The sequence below is a fragment of the Eublepharis macularius genome, chromosome 1 (genome assembly GCF_028583425.1).
Source record: "Eublepharis macularius isolate TG4126 chromosome 1, MPM_Emac_v1.0, whole genome shotgun sequence".
NCBI classification, from domain to species: Eukaryota; Metazoa; Chordata; class Lepidosauria; order Squamata; family Eublepharidae; genus Eublepharis; species Eublepharis macularius.
Genome location: NC_072790.1, coordinates 232,840,217 through 232,861,283, shown reverse-complemented (window position 1 = coordinate 232,861,283; position 21,067 = coordinate 232,840,217). Strand labels below are relative to the sequence as shown.

The following is a 21,067-nucleotide window of genomic DNA, read 5'->3' as shown; positions in this document are numbered from 1 at the left end:
GCCCAGGAGGTTTGTGCCAGTTATGCCCACCCACACTGTACCAGAGAGCACAGAAAATAATTAAATTAAACCTGGAAGTTACAAAGTGGTGTCACTGTTATGGGGCTGGGTGAGAGGGCAACTCCAGGGCCTCTGCCAGGGAAGAAAAAACAAGAACCATACACACACCCACCCCCACCCCCAAAATGTGGTGTGAGACTCTCGCCCAACAAGGCAAAGGATGTAGTGACTGAATTTCATGGCTTGATCTGGTGGAGACTGAAGGAAGGCAGAGGGCGAGAACTCTACTTTTGATGGCAAATTGATGGTGCAACAAAAACAAAATCAGGGCTGCACAAGTCTGACACTGGTTTTGAAAACTAACTCAGATTTCAAAATGCTATTGCAAAATTTTACTGCTGCTGTTCAAACTCCCACCCCCAACATCAGAATTTGCGGTCTCCACTGTTCCTTCTAGCTCTTAAGATTGAGATGGCTTAAACTAAAAATATGGGAGAAAGTACCAGAGTTGGCAGCGATTTGAGGGGTGAAGAGTAGGGGGGAGAATTCCTTCATGCAGCAAAGCATAAATAACTGGCATCGAGACACATCCCTCTGAGCCTGGACGCCGTATATCCTAGTGATAAAATAATCCATCGTTCTTTATTGATACTTATGTCTACAGTGAAAAAACGGCAGCTGCAGAAATGCCCAGAAATCCCCGCTGGGCTCACGCATGTGGGCAACATGACAACATCAGGAAGTTGCCTTTCAAAGTGGCAGCAATAATACATTAGGGTGGGAGGGGTGATACTGTGCAAGTAGGACAGAAATGGTCACCCCGGAAAAATCTCTCTTCCTGCTTTAAAAATCAACAGCGGGTGAGAAAAAGACAGTGATTCTGGGTAGCACTTTTACCGTCTACACACATTGCCCCCCGCTCGGCCCTGCCTAGGAGGGGGTTTGGTTTGCACGGGTATTTCTAATCATAGAAACTTGAGACATTGGTTAAATGCAGAGTTCTAAACCAGCTGGGTATTTCTCCACAAAATAATGGGAAAGACAGAGAGCAGACACGGTCTGCAGCACAGAATGGGGATCCTACCCCCATGATGGATTAAGTCGATCGCTCCGTTATTAGGAGAGGTAAAACTGCCCGGTTGTGTTGGGATGTCTCATACTTAGCACCACAATGTCCTGGAGTGCTGAGGCAGACAGGTGAAAATCACCAGCAACCTATATGGTTTGGGTTTGGATATAAAACCAAACACTGAGTTGGCACTGCATGAACAAGTCGCAACGAAGATTTAGGCTAGCTCAGTCCCTCCCTCACCCCTCAAATAATCCAATTTTTTACCTCATTTTGCACAAGCTGCCATTATATCCAACTCAACAAGCTACGGGTGGTTCTTGCTCTGAAAACCAGAATTGCCAGCAAAAGAGCAAACCAAACAGTGAAATCCTAAGCAGAGTTACTCCAGTCTAAGCCTGCTGAAATTAATGGGCTTAGACTGGAGTAACTCTGTTTAGGATTTCAATGAAAGTCTACAGGGCCAATGCCACAAACCACAGGTTGTTAGTTTAGATGCAATGGAAAACTGTGATGGTGGTGGAGAGTGCCCTCAAGTTGTAGCCAACTTACGGTGACCCCTTCTGGATTTTTCAAGGCAAGAGACTTAACAGGGGTGGTTTGTCATTGCCTGCTTTTGCACAGTGACCCTGGTCTCCTTTGGAGGTCTCCCATCCAATTACTAACCGAGGCCAACTCTGCTCAGCTTCCGAGATCTGACGAGATCAGGCTTGCCTGGGCTATCCAGGACAGGCAACGGCAAACTATGGTGGGCTACAAAAGAGGAAATTGCTAATTTGTACTATAACACAAAAGGCGAGGAGGGACTCGTAAGCCTAACGTTCCTTCCCTGTTTGCTTGCTGTATGGTTTGGCTTTATGGATGAACCAAAAAGGAGCGGGCAGACAGACACATGAATGCAGAAGAGGAAAATGGAGTGTGCTGGCCATCCAAAAGTATCGGGGGGGTTGGGGTGGGAGGGTGGACAATGGCCTCTCCCCTCCAAGTACGGCAAATAGACAGGAGAGCTGAATAAAAGGCAAAGGTTGAAAACAGTGATTCCAACTGGGGCCAAGATGGGGAAAAGGGCCGGCTGTGGTGGGAATATAAGTCTCTGCAAAGATGAACGTGAGCGAAGAGTGTTCTTAGCTGAAGGAAGGAGAAAGGCTGCCTGGACGAAGGAAGGGCTGAACTGGGGGTGGGGTGGGGGGGTTACCCCATCCCTGTACTTTTTGCCATCTTCTGCTGACTGGTCCGTGAAATGCATGCGGCAGTGGCAAGCAGGAGGGCCTGCCGTATTCTTCCAAAACGAGGGTCCAGCTCTCACGCCAGCCTCAGAAAAGCTTGATGATGGATGTGCGGGATTTCCCCACTCCAACCCACTTCACTGCAAAACAAAGAGAATTGGGAAAGCGGCAGTGAGAACCTAAAACGGGGCCGAGTCTCAAGCACGCCAGCTACAGCTTTGGCTGCTCAGATCTCAAAAAAGGGGTGATCAGACTCACCTGGCACCTCAAGATAATCCTCTATGAATCGGATGTACCCCTGGGCTTGGGAGGGCAATTCGCTGAAGCTGCGGGCCTCCTCAGTGCTGCACTGCCAGCCAGGTAGAGTCTTGTATTCCACAGTCACCTTGTTGAGGAGCTCCTGGTTTGCTGTGGGGTAATGGGGTGGCAGGAGAGAGGCTGTTACCACAAGCTGGAATGCCCACATTTTTCAGGAAATCTGGCACTGCCCAAGACTGACTCTTTCTCCTATGCCAGCTTCTCACCACAGAGGAACAGAGGAAGAACCGGAGAGAGAGAATGTCCAATCCAAACTCTAGCAAACTGAATCCCCTTATTCGTTCTCTAGGTCCCACAGCTGGGTCCTAGGACGTTGGGCAGCTGGCCTCCCTCTCCTCCTATTTATTAGACACACTCCGCTAGCCACAGTTGAGCAAAGGCAGTATGAATCTCTGGCTCCCCTTCCCAATTCTAATGTTTAATGTCCTGAAAGAGAATGGCTAAGGCCCAAGGCTGGCCTAACAACTACCATCCCATAACCTGGAAACTTTGCAGCATTCAGGAAGGTTGGCTATTAACTCAAGGGCACGAAGCTTGTGCGCTTTGTGCATGCTCAGACGCACACGTCTTGTAATTAAGAACATAAGAAAGGTCTTGCTGGGTCATACTAATGGTCTCTCCCAGTTAAGCATTCTGGTTCCCACGGTGGCCAATCAGATGCTTCCAGGAAGACTGCAAAGCAGGGCAAGGATCCCCCTTTCTGTTTGCCCTCTGGCAACTGGTATTCAGAAACAAGCTGCCTTGGAATGTGAAAGGTCCATTTAGCCCTTGCGACGAATAGCTGTTTGTGGAACTCTCCTCCCCCATGGATGTATCTAATCCCAACAGCCATGACCACATCACGCGACAGTGATTTCCCGGAGTTAATTATGCATGGTTTGAAGTGGTACCTTCCATCTGTATTAACCCCAGCAAAGCCCAGTGCCAATTAAAATCTCACAGAAGACTCCAGAGCCATCTCGTTCTTTGGCTTCCAAAACAGAGGACAGAACCCGTAAGGGTCAGATCCACCTCCCACCCACCAGTATCACCTGGGAAATAAGGTATGCGTTTCTCATCCAGCCGGTACTCCACGCCAATTTTGATCTCCTCAAAGGTGTCCAGGATATCGAGCTTGGTCACTGCCAGGCTATGAAGAAGACACGGGGACGGGGAGAGGGAAAAGTGAGAGGGAATGCAAACATGCAACCAGACCAGGTTAAGGGAAAAGCAGATTCCACTACGATGGTATCCCCCAGCAGTGGAAAAGAGAGAAACGGTAGTGTCTTCTATCCATTTTATCTATTCTTTTAAGCAGATATCAACCCAACACCCCACCTGCTTCCAGGCAAGCCATTAAGGGCTCATTACCCAGGCACTCTCCTCCACTTCATCCAAAGTCCTTCTGAATTAAGTGAACAGAGCTAAAAGCTAAGTGAAGACTGTGTGCCAAATTCTTTGCCCCAGTCAGTCAGCAGGATTGCTAGTGCAATGCATAGATCCAGAGGATCTATGCCTCTGATGAAAAGCATCTGACGAAGAGACCTGTGGTTCTCGAAAGCTTATGCTACAATAAAGTTGGTTAGCCTTAAAGGTGCCACTGGACTCTTTACTATAGTGCAATGCATGGTACTGGTGCAAAGGATAACTCCAATTAAAAGATAATACAAGTGTAACGGTTTCAAGTAAATGTGTGCATGTGTCTTTAAATGATCAGTGTGATATAGGTGAAGAGTGGGGGTGAAAGAGAGGGATGAGTGAGTAATATGACTGGTTGATGACTGAGAGTGTGGGCAGAGTGAATGCAGTTTTAGACTGAGAGTGGAGAAAGAACATTCAGTCAGGGAAAGAGAGGCTAGCTGTGTGCTGCCTGAGCAGTTTAAGCATTTCTGTGAAAAATATTTAGTGAGGAAAAGAGGCTGGCTGTGTGCCACCTGAGTAACTTTAAGCACGTCTGTGAGAAATATTGAGCCAGAGAAAGAGGCTAACTGTGTGTGAAGACTTAGAAGAGATCTGCGTGAATGAGTTTAAATGAAGTAACTTTAAGAACTGAGAACTACTTTTATGAAACCGATACGTTTTGAAAAAATAAAAGTTTATTTTGTCTTTGTTATATCCCAGAGTAGCTGTCATTGCTGTAGTGTATCCCATTCCTATCCTCAGGGCCACATAGAACCACGAAGGAGCCTGACGTTTAGGCACGTTACTAAAGGGAAAATTTAAATAAAATATCTTGGAATATAATATTCCTGGTGGCAGAAATCTACCCAGAGGGTGTAAGGGAAAGATTAAAGGCAAAATCTACCCTAGAGAAGTAAGGGTCATAACAACAAGCCCTTCTGAGGAGCTTTAAAATGTGGCAATTTGGGGAGAAAAGGGAGAGATGGCGAGGCTGACGCAACAGCAGAGGCTTACGCGCTGAATCCATTGATCATATGGGCGTATTTCACCAGCACAAGATCCAACCAGCCGCAGCGGCGCTTCCGGCCTGTGGTCACGCCAAATTCACGGCCCCGTGATTGCAGCAGCTCTCCTATTTCCTGAGAGAGACCAACACAAACAAATTAAAAATGTTATTAGAAAGCTGTTTAGGAAATACCCTTCTCCACTCCCGCAAACGTCTCCTCCTGGTCCATCAATCCCACAAGAGAAATAGATACAGCATTTATGCAGACCAGGATGCCCCGCTGAAATCTCTGCCCTCCAACCCCAAGGGCAGCGCAGACTCACATTGTCCTGCTCCGTGGGGAACGTCCCAACACCAACCCGAGTGGTATAAGCTTTCACCACGCCATACACCTTGCCAATGTAATGTGGAGGGATGCCAAGGCCAGTACAGACACCCCCCACTGTGCAATTGGAGGAGGTCACAAATGGGTAGGTACCTGCAGGAAGAGAGAAAGGTAGTCGGGTTGGAAAAAGGCCTGGAAGGTGATCTGGGGGAAGGACTATAGTGGAGTGGTTGAGCGGGCAGGCTGAAGTCAGATTCAGTCACTGGCTGTAAGGATCTGCCAGCTGAATCTCAATAACATCACTGCAAGAGTCCAAGACTGCATGAGGTCAGGGGTCATTTCATAGAAAAAGAGCTGGAGGAACGTATTAGCATGCCTCATTCGCATATGCCACGCCCCTTGCCATCACCGGAAGTGTTATTAGCATAACTGATTTGCATATGCCACACCCCCTGACATCACCTATCCTGGGTGTTTTGGACCTAATCCTGGCCATTCAGGACCAAAATTGGGCCCAAAATGGCAAAAGGGCCGAAAAGGGGCCCAAAATGGTCAGGATCGGGCCGCTGCTGAGTGGGAGAGTGATCCACCACTCGTCAGAGGCCTGATCCAGGCCGTTTTGGCTCCAATCCAGGCCGAAACGGGCCCAAAATGGCTTAGTCAGGTGGGCGGGGCCACCTGTCATGTGACCTCTTTGGGGAACTGCCGGAACTGTGTTCCAGCGCGTTCCCCCTCAAAATGAGCCCTCCATGAGGTAAAGATTTATTGATGATCCCCAGTTCAGCATCCCAAAATGTTCTGTGTTGGGAATAAAGTCTGGTTCTCAATACCCAGCACATATAGACATTTAAGCACAGCCCGTTCCCCACTGCTGTCTACAGCGAATGGGAAGGAATCTAACTACAGTAGTTATCTACAGGAATGCGAGCTAAGAGAATGTTTTTATAAAGTCAAGATTATGAATCTATGGTAATGGAATGGTCTTTTCTTGCTAAATGTTCAACATAGTCAGATAAAGAAGGCCGTGAAAGCCTTCGACAATATAGTCAGATAACATCGTCTCTGCCGTGTCAGCTAACGGGATCCTTCACACACAAGATTTTACACAGCATGTAAACGAATATCAAGCCCCAACATAACAGTTAACATTAAGTCCCTAAAGTATGGCAGGGGCTGCTAGACCATGAAGCTTTTAAAGTATACCTTATGGCAGGGGCCATGACCCTGACACTGGCACCCCCAGACCAAAAATAATAAATAAATCTTTCCATTAGTATGACAAGACTGGCCAACAGTCTGATTCTCTGCATAAGGCCTCTGCATAGGCTTCTTTGCAGCAGAGAGGAAGCCTGCGATCAGCTGCTCCACTACTGAGTCACAGCAAAGCTTGCTCACACAGGCACCAGCGAGGCTTGGATTGCCCTGATGAGCATTTGCAAAACAATTTGCCCGTTGTGGAACTTGAGTCCCTTCCTTCTCGGGAGCCCCAAGGCTGCGGGTGGGACTGCCAGTCAGAACAGACAGTAGTGGAACAGATGGACCAATAGTCCCATGCCATATTTATTTATTTACTTCATGTATAACCCGCCTTTCTTCCCAATGGGGAGCCAAAGAAGCTTACATCGTTCTCCTCTCCTCCATTTTTTCCTCACAACACTATGAGTCAGGGTTAGACTGAGAGCGGGACCACAAGTGACGCCTGACACAGGTTGGACACTTGTCAGCTTCCCTCAAGTTTTGATGGGAAATGTAGGCAGCTTGGCGGAATGTTGGACAAGTGACAGTTGAAAAGTCCATTAGACAGCAGTCAGAGAGTCAAGCTGCAAGACCAGGATGCCTACATTTCCCATCAAAACTTGAGGGAAGCTGACTAGTGTCCAACCTGTGTCAGGCGTCACTTGTGGTCCCGCTCTGAGAGCATGTGACCGGCCCCAGGTCAACGGGCAAGCTTCCATGGCAGAGCAGGGATTCGAATGTTGGTCTCTTTGATCCTAGGCTGACACTAACCACTACACCAGACTGGCAACTTCATAAAAGTTCATCCACTGTATCTATTTATCTTTCTTATAAAGGGAAATGGGCTATGGACTGAGGTTGTAGCATCTTTGCCGTATGTATCATCCATCTGCACTGTATCTGCAATTCCTAATTATATCTAATACTCCATGCTTTTTACAAGATTTCCATAATCCTAGTCTTAGCACATTGCTTGTTACTTTCTCATCCTACTGATCACATTGACTTACACTGTGTAGTCTGCTCTGAGTGTCAGTGAGCCCATCTGTGGGGGAGGGCGGGGTATAAATCGAATAAAATAAATAAATAAAAAGGGAGACTATAAACACAGTCAATAAAAACAAATAAATAAAATGTGTGTGTACACACACATATACACAGTGTATACTGCACCTGAAAAAGGATATTGTAGAGCTTGAAGAGGTACAGGAAAGAGCAACCAAACTTATCAGGGGGTTAGAGCAACTGCCCGATGAAGATAGCTTAAAACGCTCAGGGCTGTTTAGCTCTAGAACCCTGAACTACCTCTGGTCAAGAGCCAGTTTGGTGCAGTGGTTAAGAGCAGTGGGACTCTAATCTGGAGAACCGGGTTTGATTCCCCACTCGTCCACTTGAAGCCAGCTGGGTGACCTTGGGTCAGTCACAGCTCTCTCAGAGCTCTCTCAGCCCCACCCACCTCACAGGGTGATTGTCATTAGGATAATAACAACACACTTTGTAAACTGCTCTGAGTGGGAGCTAAGTTTCTAAATATATAAATATAAATAAGTTTCTAAGTATATAAATTGAATGTTGTTATTTATTCTACTCAGAAGAAAAAGAAACAAAACACAGAGGAGAAACAGCAAGTTTTTAAAAAAAATCACAAAAACAGTGAGACTGAGAAGGATCATGGTAGACCGGGTTCGAGAGACATAACTAAGCTAAAGAGCTACTCTCACAATAGCTTATTCAAACATTAAGCACATCCCATACTTTACTGGAGACCCAGCTGGTTGGAATATGTAACCATTCAACAGGCTCACCTTCCCTCCATTCAGTATAAACACAGTATGTTTTGAGACTGTGAGGACATGTCTGTGCCAAGCAGTATAAATAGCTAAAGAGCAACATGTGTATGTGCAAGGCAGGAGGAGGAGAACTGCTTACCAAAGTCTATGTCTAACAATGCAGCGTTGGCCCCCTCCACAAGGATCTTCTTGGTTGGACCATGTAGGGCTTGGTACATGAAATAAACACCATCCTTCACTAACGGGCGGATCTTCTCGGCATATTCCTGCCAATGAAATAAAAACGAAAATAAATTCCAAAGGAAGGCTGCTCCATGTTTCATTTATTTAAAGCAAATTCTGGGTCTCAAGGGATGAGTTGCCTGTTGCAGTAACCATAGAGTTTGGCACTATACAAAAGAAAATTTCTAGTCCATACAGCTATGAACTGTTGTCTTGCTGGCTCTATCTAGATGTTATATTAAACCATGGCTAAGGAGGGTGAATGGATTAACAAAGAATGGCTTACAGGAAGCTTGCAAAACCATGGTTTTAGTGTGCAGTCTGAATTCACCAGCCATGGTGTATACGAGGAATCAGAAAGGCAGGTTTGCACACCATGATGTGTGCTAACTAGCTAGACATGGGCACGAATCGAGATATGAATCAAATTTTGTGATGAATCCGGCCTATTCACAAAAACGTGTTTCATGGGGGCCACGTTTTTCACGAAATCCACGAGTTTTGGGGCCAATTCGTTTGATTTGTAAATGCTTCGTGATGCCAGATAGGCTAGCGCCAATCTATTGATTCCCTAGGCAGCATATGCTCGGAATGTCTGCAGACCTTTTGTTGCCATGGGAACCTCAATCTTAGCCCACATAACCTTGATAGGCAGCTCTCCCTGCCAAACTAAGATCTCCCATTCTGTTCTATGACAGAAACGGGGGGGGGGGGCTTCTGTAGCCATGGGAACACCAATCTCATCCCTCCAAACCCTGTTAGGCAGGTCTGTCTGCCAACCAGAGAGCTCTTGTTCTGCTCTATGTGAGCGTTTCTTATACAAGGCACAACTCTGTGCCTCCTGCTTTCAGTTCTAGTAGACAGAATGAGAGAGGAGCTGTTGCTGGGATTTGGAGTGAGAGAGAGTGGATTTGGGAGCTTTCGGCTAGATTTGCTGTTGCTTTGAAAGAGACTGAAAAGACTTATTTCTGTTCTTGTCCTTGCTGGGAAGGTTGATGGGTGAGGGTGCCTTTGAAGTCTCCCTGTGAGTTTGGCATCTCTGGGTATGAACGGGGCCATTGTAGGGCCCTGGGAGCTGACGAATCATGAACCTAATGAATCGTTTCGTGAAACGGGACAATTTCGTGAAAGTTCATGGTTCATGGAACCCAATGAACCACAAAACTCAATTCATTTTTTATCCATTTCGTGCCCATCTCTAGTGCTGTCTGAGATCTGCCCTGCCAAACTATACTGAATGGCACTCTGTCTACCTCTGAAGGTCACAGTGGGAGTAAGGAGCAGGTAGAAAGCAGCAACAGGCAAAGCGGCTCTAAAACTAGTTTTCCTGTTGGTACGTTTGGAGGAAGAAAGGCGTGTTGGCGCAGGCTGCGATATGGAGCAATGGTTGAATCAAGACGCACTGCAGCGACAAAACCCAGCAGAATCCCAGAAGCTGCAGGGGAGCAGGATTTCCAGTGGCCAAAGGAACCAGGAGCAGTGCCCCTCACTCTCACCAATCAATCACCTTCAGTTGTTGCAGTTCACCTTCCACATCTATGGTGAGAGCTAGATATGTTGCTTTGTATTGCTGAGCCAAGACCTTGAACCTGAGAGACAGAGACATTACTGCTGAGTCATTCACATAGGGACTGAACATATTCGCCATGGCTCTCAGCCCAATCTACCCCATGCAGTTTAGCACAAGCTGTAATGGATCTTCCCAGGAATACGGGGGAACATTACTGGTCTTGACTGAAGCAGACTGTGGAAAGTGTTTCTCCAGGTCAGAATGAGAGCTGGCCAGGTTTCTCAGACAAACACTGGAACATGGCAAATATTGGAACGGGGTACCTTGGGAAAGAGCAGCCTTGGAGAGGGACAGAGAGTAAAAAAGCTACAGAACAATAAGGTCTTGTATAGGACAGACCCAGCCTAACTCATACCAATCTATACCATTATATCTAACTCTGAGCACAGCATTATGCGGATTATTATATCTACAGATTAGGGCCATGGACACTGGAAGGAAATGTTTAGACAAACTTGGAAACATTTGGAGATCCAGTTTGGTGTAGTGGTTAAGAGTGTGGAACTCTAATCTGGAGAACCGTGTTTGATTCCCCACTCCTCCACTTCAAGTCAGCTGGGTGACCTTGGGCTAGTCACAGCTCTCTGGAGCTTTCTCAGCTCCACCCACCTCACAGGGTGTTTGTTGTGGGGATAATAACAACATACTTTGTAAACTGCTCTGAGTGGGCATTAAGTTGTTCTGAAGGGTGGTATATAAATCGAATGTTATGATATTATTATTATTGGAGATCTCCTGCTTCGCTGAAAAAAATCTTAAATTGTAAAGGGAGCGGGGAGAAAATAAAAAAAGAGTTCTAAAATTCTGAGATCTCAGAGGATTTCCTCACAAGATCTATGCGGCCATTTTGGATTGCCTAGGCAACTCGGTAATCCGAAATGGCTGCTGCAGCTTCACTTCAACTCTGGAAGTGAACTGGGGAAAGACAGTGAGCAGGCAAGGCAAAGCTGAACATGAGTTGAGGAAGAAGGAAAATGAAGCAAAAGTAGGGAAATGGGTCTGGAGGAAGTCAAGAAAGGACCAAAAAAACTTGCGAGGGGGAAGGAGGGAAAGTAGCTGATATGACGAGACAAAGGGTATGAAACTGTAGGGGCTGTGATGGGGAGGGAGGGAAAATGGAGATAGGATAGGGAGGATGATCAGCTGTGGGGCGGGGGAATAAGATGACCCGTAAATTTCTCATTAGAGCCCTTGCTTGTAATATGTATTTAGGCCCAGATATAGAAGTGTCTGAGAACAGCAAGAGCGACCAGCCAAACAGAGATGAAGATACTGTTCAAAGATGAGGTGTATTGGTTCGGGTCCTCTAGATCCCAGTATGAGAAACTTTACATTCATTGTTATGATTAACAGTAGCAACAATGTACCACAGCATTTATATAAATTTAGAGAACGTGAGTATAGACAATATAAACGTGAAGTAATTAATTAGCCAAGACTGTGAGTCCCATCAAGCTGGTGAGTTAGTTGCTGTCAGAGATAATTCTAAGAACCTAACAGGAGTCTGGATTGTAAGTGTCTTCTCGGGGAAAGCCTGTGATCCTGTTTACTTCTGTGTAACAGATTTACTGAACTCATGTTCTCCTTATTTTACAGCCATTTACGAAGAATTGATTGTTGGTTCCGTCATGCTCAAATGCTAATTATGTTTATAGTTATGTTTTAATAAAGGATAACAGGGAGACAAAGATAATTTAATTGTATTTACTTATGTACTATACATACAATGAATCTGATTTTATTTTAGGGTGTACCTCTTGCAAGAAGGCTAATGAACTAATACAGGAAAGTCTGCTAGATTCCCAAGGCTCCTTAGGCCACAGCCCAGATCTGAATCAGGCCTCATAACTGTCATCCAAAACAAGACAATATGACACTTCAAACGCCACGCCCACCTCCAGCCCCCTAAGACTTCCCTCCCTCCTTCCTATATTCTCTGCCCTCCCAACTCACTTCTTGGAGAACTCGTCAAAATCTGCCAGCAGATCGCAGATACGCAGGCCAGTCCGGGAAGCCTTGGAGGCGTACGCAGGGCCGATCCCCTTCTTGGTTGTGCCAAGGCTGCAAAAAGAATTGGGCTGAAATGATACCAGCCAAAGAAATCACAAGAAGACAGTGTGGGGGTATCCCGGCTAATGCTGACAAGTTATGCTCTGTCATTCTTCCTGGGATTTTAAAAAAGCACGTTGCTAACAGCTCACAGTGGAGTTCAAATGAGCTCTCTACCAGAGCAGATCAATGAAGATAGCACTTGGTTTGCACTGCTAACAGTCAAGCAGCCAGAAGGGGTTCTTATTCCTTCCCAGCTTGCGATAAGAAAAATCCATCCTGGCAGGTATGGAGAAGAACAGAGTTAAAGGAACACAAGCAAGTAACAAGCATCTTAGTTACTCACGTCTGAGCATTTCTTCTCTTTCTCCAATCTTGTAACTCTCCTCCTATCCAGCTCATCTTCGAATCATCCTCTTTACCTCCTTCCACACCTTCTGCCACGGAGCATCTCCCTCCCCCCTACATATCAAAGTCACCCCTCCCTGTGGTGGAGAGTGCCCTTAAGTCATAGCTGACTTACGATGATCCCTGGTGGGGTTTTCATGGCAAGAGACTAACAGAGGCGGTTTGCCCTTGCCTGCCTCTGCAACCCTAGTCTTTGTTGAAAGTCTCCCATTCAATTACTAACCAAGCCCCACCCTACGTAGCATCTGAAATATGAGCTCAGGCTCACATGGGCTATCCAGGTCAGGGCCCCCATCCTCATTGCTCATGTCGAATATTTAGACCTTCTACAATGAATCTGGACAAGTCCTAAGGTTACTGGACAAGGACTGCTCACCAAATTTGTGTCTTATACTAAGCTTTGCACAGTGTAACAGTGGGGTAGCCATGTTAGTCCACTGCAACCGAAACAGAGTGCTGTAGTTCCAGAAAGAGCAATTTATTATGGTGTGTTTGGGGACTAGAAGCTGCTGCGGATTTGATAGATTTCTAAGTCAGCTCAAATAATAAGAACAGTGACCATTCAGAATAGTAGCAACCGGTGATAACACAATCTTAACTCCTACAACGCAGCTCATAATGCTGTGAAAGGTCATTGTTCATATCTTATAATACTTTTGAGTTTTGCAAAGAAATGTTACAGATCTTTTATTTATTTTTCTTTCTTTATTAATTCGATTTTTAGCCCTCCCTCCCCACAAACGGGCTCAGGGCAGGGTACAATATAGAGCTTAATACACATTAAAACATTTCGTATTTCATGGCCTTTTGACACAGTGTTTATAACTATTTATCTCATGTACTCCATCCTAAGCCCCTGGGAGAAAGTGCAAGATAAAAATCTAAAGAACAAAATACAATGGATTTAGTGTTTTGTGGCTGCTGTGTACTGTCTTCTTTTTGCTCAATATTGGTACTAACAACAACAGCATTTATTTATTTCTGTTATTATAGTCGGCCTTTCTCAGTGAGACGTCAGGTGGATTATGCAGTGTGAGTCAGTACAGTCCATTTCAAGGACATTTCAATAAATAGGATAATAGGGTCTATCAATGCAAACTTGCAAAGATTTAAAACCAGCAGAAATCCAATACAGAGTGTTGAAGAAATGCTGAAACAGAGAGCCAGTCTGGTGTAGTGGTTAAGAGCGCGGGACTCTAATCAGGAGAGCCGGGTTTGATTCCCCACTCCTCCACCTGAAGCCAGCTGGGTGACCTTGGGCTAGTCACGGCTCTCTGGAGCTCTCTCAGCCCCACCCACCTCACAGGGGGTTTTGTTGTGGGGATAATAATGACATACTTTGTAAACCGCTCTGAGTGGGCATTAAGTTGTCCTGAAGGGCGGTACATAAATCGAATATTATTATTGTAAAATGTTATTATAAGCACTTCTAAGACTGACATATTAAACACCCTCATGAACAACCCCTAACCACAAGGTGAAATCTGTAGTGGTGTAGTACTTCAAGCGCTGGGCTAAAAGCGAGGAGAACCAGGTTCAGATCCTCTGTGTGCCGCTTAACACAGTGACTGTGTAATCCATTCCTAAGCAGCGTTACACCCTTCTAAGTCTATTTACATTAACAGGGCTTAGAATGATGATACTCTACTTAGGACTGTATGGTGAGCGACCTTGGGCCAGTGATTCTCTCTTAGCCTAACCTACCTATCTCATAGGGTTGTTGAGGATAAAGTGGAGGGGGGAATATATAAGTTGCCCTAAGTTCCTTGGAAGAAGCCAGGAGATGCCAGGGATTGAACCTGGGACCTTCCTGTATGCAAAGCTGAGGCTCTTCCACTGAGCCACAGCCCCTCCCCACCAGCACGCCCAAGATCTCCTTACTTTTTGCCACCTTGCTGCTGTCTCTGCTGTTCCTGGATCCCATCCACAGCCTGGTGGAAATTGAACACTGGGACAGAGAAAAAGGAAGGTTTCAGTGGAGAGAAGCCAACCCATCTTCTACCTGTTTCCCATTTCTCAGGAGCCGGCTCTTACCAAGGTGGGCCCGGTCTGAAATCACTGTCCGAGACTCCCAGCCTTCCAAACCTACAGAGGAAGAACGATTCATTAAAATTATTCTGTCGCTTCATTCAATGTGTGTGGCACAACAACTCTGAAGGTGGTACTTATTGCTTTGCTTCGTTTACAGCCCACGTATCTCACTGAGGCTCAAGGTGGATTACAAAATAGAAAAATCATTCACTAAGCATAAGACATCCAATAAACAAAGCAACAGGACATGAATTCCAGAATTAGAAAACAGTGTAAACAGAAAAACAGTTGAGAAGGCATGACCTACCATAAACAAGGCAGTAAGAGGATTACAATAGGTAGAAGATGCCGCAGTATAAGCAAGATGATAATATGCTAAACTTTGCAATAAACTGCTATCCTATTCCCACATAAGATGCAGTTTCAACCAAAGAATGCTAAAAATATCAGCTTTTTTGGGAAAGGGGGGGACAGACTTAATGAGAACCACAGTTAAACCCCAGAATTTGTTCTTAATTCCTAGGCTCGGTCCTGGAATGCAGGATGTTATACCTCTGGAACGGCATCCCTGAGCAACTGCAGAGTGCCTTTCTCTCACAACTAGTTCTGGAAGAGCAGTTTCTAGTTCTGGAAGTGGAATTTCTAAGCAGAGTCAAATGCCAGCACTTCACCAGAAACCAATGATTGAGGAAAATCTCAATTTCCAGCTCTCTCAGATTTCCAGCTCTCTCCATGGGCTTAGACTGGAGTAACTCTTCTTAGGGTTGCACTGTAAGTTTTGTAAAACTAATACAATTATGGATATCAGGGGTCATTTCGTAGAAAAAGAGCAGGAGGAACTCATTAGCATATGCCACACCCCCTGCCATCACCGGAAGTGTTATTAGCATAACTGATTTGCATATGCCACGCCCCCTGACATCACCTATCCTGGCTGTTTTGGACCCAATCCTGGCCATTCGGGGCTGAAATTGGGCCCAAAATGGCAAAAGGGGGCTGAAAATGGCCGAAAAGGGGCCCAAAATGGCTGAGTCAGGTGGGCGGGGCCACCTGACATATGACCTCTTTGGGGAACTGCCGGAACTGTGTTCCTTTGTGTTCCCCGTCAAAATTAGCCCTGATGGATATGAAATTAAATTAAATTAGGCAAATGTTACAAGATCAACGTTGCAGTTGGTTTATTAGAGAGAAACTTAGTTCAAAAGATGTGAAGCAAAGCCCATCCCCCCGTGTTATTACCTGCACAGGATGAACAAGAAGCAGACTGAGGCCTATGATGTGTTGCAGAGGAAAAGGAAGTAGGAAGTGGGATCCATGGGGAAGGACAGGAAACAGTGGCAAGTGAATAGAGGTAGCTGTGTTGGCCAAAAAAGGTATTACAGAAAAAGGCATTACGTGACTTTTGCGGTTAGATTTTTGTTCAGCACAACACCACTACCCAGAATATCTATCTACTTCGGAAATACCAGAACTTAGCTGATAAGAGAGACAGATTCTTTGACTGCAAGAAAGTGACCTGGAAAAGGACTATCAGCAACCTTTTATAATTAATGAGCCAAACCATATCAACTTTCAGGGCAAGAGATCAACCAACGGCTGGTATAAGAAAGCCCATTTGCGTAAATGAAAATATACAACTTACCATTACTGATCACTGACAATTCATAAACCTACTGGAAACCTATCACAACTTCCCTCTGTTCCCAGAGCTTCAAGAACAGAGCCTAGATCAGTGGCCACATACAGTATGGCCTTCTCAGGTGGCTCCATGCTGTATAGAGAGACCTAACTAGTCCAGTCCCCTTCCATTTTTAGAAAGGCCAGCTTCTTAATGGGTCGTGATTTGCAATTCTCTTAACTGCCAATTCGCACTTTTAATGTTTATTCTGTTTTCAATATTTCTTTTAGAAAGCCAGTGTGATGCAGCGGTTAAAGTGTCACACTAGGATCTGGGAGACCTAAGTTAGAATCCCCATTTTGCCATGGAAGCTTACTGCTACTCTCTCTTTTGCTACTCTCTCTTTCTCTCGCTATTCTTTTGCTTCTTTCTCTCTTTCTCAGCCTAACCTTTTGTTGTAAAAGCAAAATGGAAGACAGAATTGATAGACACGGCTCTGGACTTCTTGACGGACAGGCAATATAAAAATGTGATGGCTTTTTAATAATATTGTTTTACTTGAAATTGAATTACACGCTACCTTGAACATGTACCAGCATATATTTATTTATTTAAAATATTTATATCCTACCTTTTCTCCTGCATTTGCAGAACTCAAAGCAGTTTACATATCAGTAGAATGATTAAACGTTTTAAAAGCTCAGAAGACTGTCTGAACTGTAACATTCATATCCATACCATCAACATTTTTTTAAAAATGAAAAGAAAGGCTGGTCTTCTCAGAAATCTGATAGATACACTGGATTCCACTCTGGTGATCAGATTCTGCAACTCCCAATCACAGGTATGAGAATGAACGAGCATTCCCTCTAACAACATCTCACTGATTCCGCCCTCTTAATCAGTATGGCATACTATTCTCCCTCCCCTTCGAGACAGCTGCAGGGGGAGGTCACTCACCTGGCCCTCTCTTAAGATTTTTCTCAGCTTCCTCAAAGAGTCCTGGTAGGTGGATGACGACACCATTTCCTGAGACAGAAATAATACAGACATGAGCAACCATACTGGGGGAAGCAAAAGATGAAATCCTTGTGTGAGAAAGACGCTCAGATGCTTGGACAGCATGGTAGAGATTTATCAAAAAAGATAACAACAACAACATTCGATTTATATACCGCCCTTCAGGACAACTTAATGCCCACTCAGAGCGGTTTACAAAGTGTGTTATTATTATCCCCACAACAAAACACCCTGTGAGGAGGGTGGGGCTGAGAGAGCTCCAAGAGAGCCGTGACTAGCCCAAGGTCACCCAGCTGGCTTCAAGTGGAGGAGTGGGGAATCAAACCTGGAAGCTCCCCAGATTAGAGTCCTGTGCTCTTAACCACTACACCAAACTGGCTCTCACGGGAGAAACGGGAGAACCTGCAGCAGCACAAGAAACATGGGTGGTGACGTGGAGAAAGTATGGAGTACTAATTGGGTGGTAGCTAAAATGTTTTAAATGTGAATTATTATTAATAATAGTACTAACAACAACAGTGCACTTATATACTGCCTTTCTGGACAGATTAGTGCCACACTCAGTGGTGAACAAAGTCAGTGTTATTATTATCCTCACAATACAGCTGGGAAGCTGCAGCTGAGAAGAATGGATTACCCAAAGCCCCCTGCATAATTCATGCGAGTAGTGGGAGTTGAACTCGCAAAGTTCTGAGTCACATCCCAGACAGTTAACCTCTAAGATACAGCTGCTCTTGAATACAGCTCTTGAATACATTGTAGCATGCTAGTTTTCACAACTGTGGCAGTCTGTGCAATCTCTCACCAATGAATGACGTGGCACTGTGGTTGATAACCCCGCTGGGCAACAGATGGAAATTGTATTCAACTGAATCCACCACAACAGTGTGGCCCGCATTGTTGCCTCCCTGCAAAAAAGACACAATAGATGTATCTGCAAAGGGAGTTTTGACTCTTCGAAGTTTATATCCTGAAAATCTTGTTGATCTTTCAAGGTACTACTGGACTCAAATCCAGATGTTCTACAGCAGCCTATCATGGCTATCCACCTGAAAACAGAGTTGATCTGCACCTCTGCCATCTACCATGTTTTCCACTTCCTCTGGAGAATAGACCTTTTGCACCTGTTCCTTGATTTAAGATACCCAGATACCCCTTATTTTTTTAAAAAAGATGCTCCTTCTTTTTCACAAGCCTATTAATAGAATGGAATAGATGCTGTTCAAGGGAGTTGGTGTGTGTGTTATTCTGTCAAATGTTACTTTTCACACTAATGTGTACACCTGCTCTGGACTCCCCCACCACTGGATTCTCAGTGACTTCCCTAAATTCACTCCAAACAGGTTCTTGCCTTCCTCCAGCCTGTCCCATCACAGAATTGCCCCCAAATTCCCCTAAGTCATCCCTCTTGAAAGATTTCCCTAGGCCCTCCGTATCTTTTGGCCTCCCTCTAGTTCTTCAGCTTCAGAGTCTCTCTACACAAGATGCCTCAGTGCATGTTTGTCAAGTGTGGGGAGATGCAATGTTAGCTGGGAAGCGTAGTTTAAAAAGATAGAGCCAGCAAGGATTGCTCCTCAGAGGGTTTGTTAATTTCATCTTCACTGCCCCAAGGCTCTGTCAATTGCACCTCTCCAGTCTAAAACTGTGTGGGATGGCAACTACAGGGCAGCGAGGAATGGAAATGGGCTGGAGTTGCCTTCCAGAGCCAGACTTGGACCTGGAGAGATTATAATGGGCTGAAGTTTCCTTTCTGGCATTTCACAGTCTCTTCACACAGCTCCAGTGTACAGCAAAGACTTTGCCCTGCTAATACTGCCTCTCCAGATGTGTTCTTCCTGTGTCAGATGTCTTATGTAGACGAAATCTCTGTTTCCCTCTGTCAGAAACCCTTCAAATCCTCTCCATAACTCTTCCAGACTCATCCACACATTCTTCTCCAACCACCCATAAAAATTGGTATTAAAAATGGGTACAAAACCTTCTCAATACAAGCTACAAGTGTAAGATAGGTGGTGGTGCAAGCTTCATTTTGGTGTGCACAGGGCATGTAGTTGTTCCAGTTCTTCATTCACATTTCTTCCCAAGACGAGTTTCTCGGAGGCAGCCCAAACAGAAGCTGTTTGCACCAGAGCCAGCATTTGGATCGTGCACCAGTACCTGTCTTCTTGTAGGGGACAGTCTCTAGAGGACGTGGTTGCCTGATTCCGGGTGATCCGAAGACCGTTTTTACAGCTCCCCCCACTCCCCGCCCCTTCTGCCTGTGCATTTCAACCGGGGGAACCCTACTTTAAAGTAGGTAATACAAGAACTGAGCTTTGGAGCAGGAAGCAGCAAAAGTCCACCCAGAGGGCAGAGTCCCCAGAACATGGAAGCGTATATGTGCCGCTGCAAACCTTATTCTGGGGTGCAGAGCTTATCAATCCCCCTCAATATTTGTGTTTGGATTTGAAAATAAGGAACTAGGAACTGCAAACCAACTTCAGCTCTGTACCCCCCTTGCCCTCTATCCTGCCTTCCCCTCCAGTCTTTTACCTTCTAATTCTCGCTTCCCACTCTCTGGTTTTCTCAGCCTCCCCCACCCTCCATGAGGTCTAGCTCCCCAGCCCCCCTGTACTTTGCTCACCTGGCACCGGCAGACGAGATCGGCATCCTGGCTGAGCAGGTCGACCACCTTCCCTTTGCCCTCATCCCCCCACTGCGCCCCCAGCACCACCGTCACGCGGTTCCCCGGGGGGCCGGGCCACGACGATGCCGGCGGGACGGCCCCCAACCGGGGCCGCTTCCCTTCCGGGCTCTCGTCCCCTCCATTCAGTAGGCCGCCGGTTCCCGCGCTCTTAGCTCCCGCCATGTGCAGCAGCGACGGAGGAAGCAGACCCTAACATGGCGCCGGCCGTGGTGACTTCTGCGCCAGCATCCAAAATGGCGCCGCCACCCCCTCACAGGCAGAAAGAGGCTCGCTTCCAATGCATTCGGAGAACGTAACATGGCGCCGCCCTAAGCAACTTCAGCTCCAAATACTAGCATCTTAATAAAACGTTAGAGGAACTCGGCGAAACAAAACTTCGGCGCTCTGGAAGATCTCAACGCCAGAATGCCTGCCAGGTCAGCAGCAACAATAGTCCACAAGGGGGTTATTCAGAGCTCTTCCCCAGGCACAAGCGGAAAATACGTGCTTTGTAAAGAAAGGGCACTTTGCAAAATGGTGGCAAAAGAATCTTCCTCCACCTCATGAATGCAGAGGAGTTAGCCATGTTAGTCTGAGTCCAGTAGCACCTTTAAGACTAACCGGTTTATGCTACAATAAAGTTGGTTAGTCTTAAAGGTGCTACTGGACTCTTTTGATTTCGCATGAATGAAATCCTGCTCTCAAGCCATGGTTGACTTATGGCGATCCCTGGCGTGGTTTTCATGGCAAAAGATTAACAGGTGGTTTGCCATTGCTTGCCTCTGCAGCCCTGGTCGTCGCTGGAGGTCTCCCATCCAATAGGGTAGGGCAAAACCTCAGCCTTTTACATTGTCCCTGTCCTTCCCCGATATCCAGCTTTTTAACTCCCAATAACTCCCAATAGCAAGACCATGAGGTGGCTAACTCTTGGGGGGAATTTTTTTTTTAAGTGTAGTAGTCCAAGCTGCTTAAGTCTTCAGAGCATCTTTTTAGAAAGGGAGGCATATTCCGTTAAGAGTTAAGTCTCTCATTGTTGCCATGAAGGACAATACACGGTACCATTAGAATCCCAAGACTACATTTCTCATATAAACAAGAGATTCCATTTACCTACCATAGCTGTCAATAAAAATT

The 21,067-nt window shown here is 45.8% G+C and overlaps 1 protein-coding gene across 1 annotated transcript; it reads right to left on the bottom strand.

Annotated features, from left to right (window-relative positions):
- Positions 1 to 610: 610 nt before the first annotated feature.
- LOC129338468 (adenylosuccinate synthetase isozyme 2-like) lies at positions 611 to 20,124 on the bottom strand. Its single transcript, XM_054992743.1, has 13 exons — positions 19,892 to 20,124; positions 18,074 to 18,176; positions 17,209 to 17,277; positions 14,634 to 14,684; positions 14,481 to 14,547; positions 12,096 to 12,203; positions 10,080 to 10,161; positions 8,490 to 8,616; positions 5,323 to 5,477; positions 5,008 to 5,132; positions 3,645 to 3,742; positions 2,554 to 2,703; positions 611 to 2,435 (listed from the first exon to the last, which is right to left on the bottom strand). The coding sequence occupies exons 1-13, from the start codon at positions 20,114 to 20,116 to the stop codon at positions 2,383 to 2,385; spliced, it is 1,413 nt and encodes a 470-aa protein (XP_054848718.1). The 5' UTR covers positions 20,117 to 20,124; the 3' UTR covers positions 611 to 2,382.
- Between the last annotated feature and the right edge of the window lie 943 nt (positions 20,125 to 21,067).